Here is a 5,089-nt window from a genome sequence, read left to right on the forward strand (position 1 = left end):
TTAAACAAATCACAAAATCATGAGGGGGGACAAGAAGTTTTTGGCAAAAGCAAAGAAACAGTGATGTGAAGGCCAAAATTTAATATAGGTCTTAGTGTGTGGTAAGCCAGCCAAATCTGTTAGTCTTGCTTGTGTAGACATCAGCCTGTTTTCAAGTGGTAGTAAGTTCCTGTGGTCTCCAGGGACAGCACTGCAACAGCAGGCCATAGCCCTGCCACCTGGGCAATATGGTGGAGGACTGGTTGGAGTGCCTCGCCATGGGGCCCAGCTGGAAACGGTGGGAAGTCCTCTGCAAATCCAGGGCTACCCACAGCTGCATCAAAATGTTGTCCCTAAAAGTGGGATCTTTCACCTGGTATGCAAAACCAAGGCACACACAGTGTCAAGGAATTACTTTATTTACAGGTGCAGAGCTGGAAGCTAGGTGGTATTCCACAAAGGTAGCTTCACTGGGTACAGGAGCAACAGTCCATTGAACTTGATACAGATTACAAATAAACCTGCCCAAATTTACAGTCCCAATTTGATTGCTTCTGCGTTGCCTGTCGCTCTTTAAAGTCAGAGTACACTTGTAATTTACAACGTATGCTCAGAGAAGGGTGGGCAATAGTGAGTAGGGGGTTTCAGTTAAGTTGGTGTTTGTGATCTCACCCTGCTGCATTTACTTTTACCCAGTTACCACAGATTTTGATGACTTCATGCTTCTTCGATAATAGAATCATATAATGTTTTGGGTTAGAAAAGACCATAAATATCATCTAGTCCAACCCCCCTGCCATGGGAAGGGACAGCATCCACTAGACCAGGTTGCTCAAAGCACCACCCAACTTGGCCTTAAACACTTCCAGGGAGCGGGCAACCACAACTGAGGCAAAAACCTCATTGACTGCCTCAGCCTTCTCCATATCCGGGGTAACCAGGTCTCCCTTTTCTTTCCAGAGAGGGCCTGTGTTATTCCTAGTCTTCCTTTTCTCACTGACATGCCTATTGAAGTATTTCTTGTTGCCCTTGATGTCCCTGGACAGGTTTAATCTGATCAGGGCCTTGGCTTTCCTGACCTGATCCCTGGCTGCTTGAACGATTTCTCTGCATTCCTCCCAGGTTACCTGTCCTTCCTTCCACTCTCTGTAGACTTCCTTTTTGTGTTTGTTTGTCCAGGAGCAACTTGTTCATCCATGGAGGCCTACTGGCATTTTTGTCTGACTTCCTCTTTGTTGGGATGCATCGCTCCTGTGCTCAGAGGAGGTGGTCCTTGCATATTCACCAGCTATCTTAGGCCCCTCTTCCCTCCAGGGCTGTATCCCACTGCAGATACCTGAAGAGGCCAAAGTTTGCTCTCTTGAAGTCTAGGCTTGCTGTGCACCCTCCTCGCTGCCATAAGGATCTTGAACTCCACCATCTCGTGGTCACTGCAGGCAAGGCTGCCCTTGACCTTCACAATCTCCACCAGCCCCTCCATCTTCGTGAGAACAAGGTCCATTATAGCACCACTCCTCACTGGCTGCTCTACCACTTGGAGAAGGAAGCTATCATCAAACTATTCCAGGGACCTCCTGCATTGCTTGTGCCCTGCCCATCCATCTCTCATGCCTTCTGAGGCAGTATGTTCCCTTCTCATCACTCTTTCAGTTCCTCCTCAAGGATGCAGTCCTTAGGGAGGCTTGCATTGTTAACACAAAGTAACCAGACCTATATAATAGGACCATTTATTAGATACCTACTACCAGAGCCCCATGGGAGAGATATTTAGCTGCAAGAATGAGTTGAGCCGGTTCCTGGGCCCCGTCCGGGACAGCCGGTTCCTGGGCCCCGTCCGGGACATCGGCAACTTTGACTTCAATCATGGGCTGGAGCTCTCCCGGTGCCCCAGGGAGGAGCAGCACCAGCAGCACCTGTGGCAACATCAGCACAGCCGGCACCTGGAGCGCCCTGGGGCCCACAACCCCACTGGACTGGCGCAGTGCCTGGACCCTGGCTGCACCCGCCCTGCCAGGTGCCCCTCCAACTACTGCAGCAAGGGCTGCGGCGTCAAGCTGGCCACCAGCCATATCTACGAGATCCTTCCACAGCCGATCCAGCAGTGGCAGCAGATCGCCTGCATGGAGGACGAACATGGGAAGCGGCTGCTGAGGCAGATCCAGCAGGAGCAGCACCAGGCCCGGCTCCATCTGCAGGAGATGGAGCAGCACTTCCATGAGCTGGAGGGGCTGATTGCCCATTCCAAAGGGCACCCGCCCCACAAGCATAAGGACAGCATGGAGGGTGACAGTGAGGACACAGACTTGCACATCTTCTGTGTCTCCTGCAGCCACCCCTTCAACCCCACGGTGTCCCTGCGCTACATGGAGCACTGCTATGCTAAATACAAGGGTCAGACCTCCTTCAGCTCCAAGTACCGCACCCACATTGAGGGAGCCACCTGCCTCTTCTGCAACATCTACAACTCGGAGAAAAACCTACTGCAAGCAGCTGCAGGTGCTGTGCCCCGAGCACTCACAAGACCCAAGGTGCTGGTGGATGAGGTGTGTGGGTGCTTGCTGGTGAGGGACACCTTCAAGCCAACGGGAATTCTGCAGCATCCCGAAGTGGAAGTGCCACTGACAATACTGCTGGCAGAAGCTGTGCCACGCTGAGGTGGACCCAAAGCATGTCCCCCTGTGGTACAAGCTCGACAAGCTCTTTGAGCAAGAATGCAATGTCTGGCCTGCTATGACCAACCAGGCGGGGCTGCTGGCCCTCATGCTGCACCAGGCCATCCAGCATGACCCCCTCACCACCCAGCTGTGCTCTGACTGCTGATCCTGCCCCCGGATGCCTGGTTTCCCCCTTGGTCATCTGGGTACCCTTCCAGATGCCTGGGTCCCCTCCGAACACCAATCTCTCCCATATGTCCCTTCCCCAATAAAATGGGTGTCAATGGAAAAAAAGAAGATGTAGGCTCGGTGGTCACAGTTTGATGGTTGGACTTGATGATCTCAAAGGTCTTTTTAAACCTAATGATTCTATGATCCTACTTCCCTTATGAACCATGAAGAAAGGGCTATGGGCCGCACAACCTATTACTAACAACCAAAATCGACACCCTGACTTCACACTGGGTGTCCCAAACATGAAGGATACAACATGCAAAAAGCCCCTAAAATTTCATGAAACCTTTAACTGCATTGAGATCTACTTCCTGTCTATGACAACTTTTAATAATACCTTTGCCATCAAACTTGAGGATGTTGAACACTGATAGAAGGTTTAGAAATTGTAGGGGATTGAGTGTTAGTGGCCTTGCGTGATGCATGTATTCATCCTCGGCACTGAACTAGGTACATGCTGTGCCTGAAAACCTGTGGTAGAATGTCCTGTGTCGAGCCCAACTTTCATCCATTCAAGGTGAATATTGGAGCTCTGTGGATGAGCTAAAGGCTGTCTGGACACAGACACCTTTCCTTTCTAAATCCTGCAGTTCTGTCCTGTGCTGCCAGGAACCAGGGTGTGACCTGAGTGAATCTTGCACTTTTCCTTTATAAGTTTGTATCTTTTAGCAAACCTTAATTTATTCCTTCCAATCAGTGATTAAGATGAAGTAGAACATAGGAGGAAAACACTGTGGAGAGAACAGCTCTTCCAATCCAAAAAAGGAGAGAAGACTGTACTTTCTCTCTGTCTTTACCTAACTTAAGTTTGGCCCTGCTAAGAGCATCTCTAAATGGATTACCTTAGACCCTACTCATTGAGAAATGAAATGCAGGATCCACCCCAAGGGCATTTCTATCTTTGAGTATTTTTTTGTTATAGTTCATGTGCCAAACTCCTCTGAATACACAGCTCTCAGGCTGCCTTGCCTTACATTAGTCGAACAGCTTTTTCTGCTCTGAACATTAATCTGTCCTTACCCACAATCCAAACGTCCTCTAACATTTATAATGACAGATGTGTCACTACTTCAGCAGCTTCCATATGTCCTTCCTATCTCCTGGCAGGGCTCCCTTATGTCCTCCCTGTCTCCTGGCACAGCTCTACTATCAAGAGTTAGTATTCCTTTCACTTTTCTGTTTGGCATTTCCATTTCCCTCATCATTAATAAATGTCTGTTGTTGAAGTTCTGTGATGCCCTATTAATCATTCAACTAAAGTTACTAGGCACTTTTTTTATGCTTAGATCAATTTTTTTCCCTGCTTGCTCTTGCACTGTCACTTTCATTGTGTTTGAAAAATGCCTGCTATCTGTAGATTTTTCTAACCAAAGATTTTCTGAACTTTCATCAAATTGGAAGGTGTGCAAGTATTAAAATATGTAATAAATTTCTATCAACCTTCACATTCATGATCCAAAGAAAATTCAGTTGGAAACCAAAAGATGCAGATTTAAAAGCTCATAGAAATATTATTCCAGGAGAAAAGTCAAAATGTAATCAATGAGAACAGATTAATTTGTTTCTTTATTCTCGGTCTTCAGTCTGAAAGAGTTCTTTAAGGGAATTAAATACAGGTCTTTGTTCCTTTAGAAAATATCAATTGTAGGCTTTCCATATTATCAAAATTAGAAAAATCAGTTCCAAAGAGGTGAATGATCTAAACTAATTCACTTAAGAATCTACAGTATAATTTAGTATTTTTCTAGTACATAGCTTGATCCAAAGTGGAATTTCCTGTATCTGCCTGAATCTGCTTTGACTTCAATGGTAAAATTTCAGAAGTTGCTCCATTTTCATTGAAGCTGTTGAAAGTCTAAATAATCGTAAGTAGACGAGTATAATAGATGCTAAGAATCATATATTTGTTTTATGTAATTTTATTTTCCTACATCTGTTGGTGCCTTCCGGAGTTGGAGATACACAACTGCTTTTAGTAGCAATCAAAACTTGTTAAAAATACATACAATAAAACTGTATTTTTATTCCCAAGACATTGAAGTCAAATCCACAAGAGAATGATAATAACTTCTTAAATTGTAGGAAAAGTTACTCTGTAGCCATTTTGAGACTACAAAGGATTGCAGTTTTCCATTTCTGAATAGTAGTACTCAGCTGGTATTCCTGGTAAGAAACAGAAAAATGCTTAAAACTTTTTTTCATAAATTTCCATTCTTCAGTTG

At 45.9% G+C, this 5,089-nt stretch overlaps 1 protein-coding gene across 1 annotated transcript; it reads left to right on the plus strand.

Annotated features, from left to right (window-relative positions):
• The first annotated feature begins 1,733 nt into the window (after positions 1 to 1,733).
• On the plus strand, positions 1,734 to 2,799 carry CXXC1 (CXXC finger protein 1). The gene is given in 4 exon segments (XM_009955754.1): positions 1,734 to 2,449; positions 2,451 to 2,503; positions 2,506 to 2,566; positions 2,568 to 2,799. Coding segments are annotated over 4 exon segments (1,062 nt in total).
• Positions 2,800 to 5,089: the final 2,290 nt, after the last annotated feature.

Source organism: Leptosomus discolor, chromosome 4 (genome assembly GCF_034619465.1).
Source record: "Leptosomus discolor isolate bLepDis1 chromosome 4, bLepDis1.hap2, whole genome shotgun sequence".
Taxonomy (NCBI): Eukaryota; Metazoa; Chordata; class Aves; order Leptosomiformes; family Leptosomidae; genus Leptosomus; species Leptosomus discolor.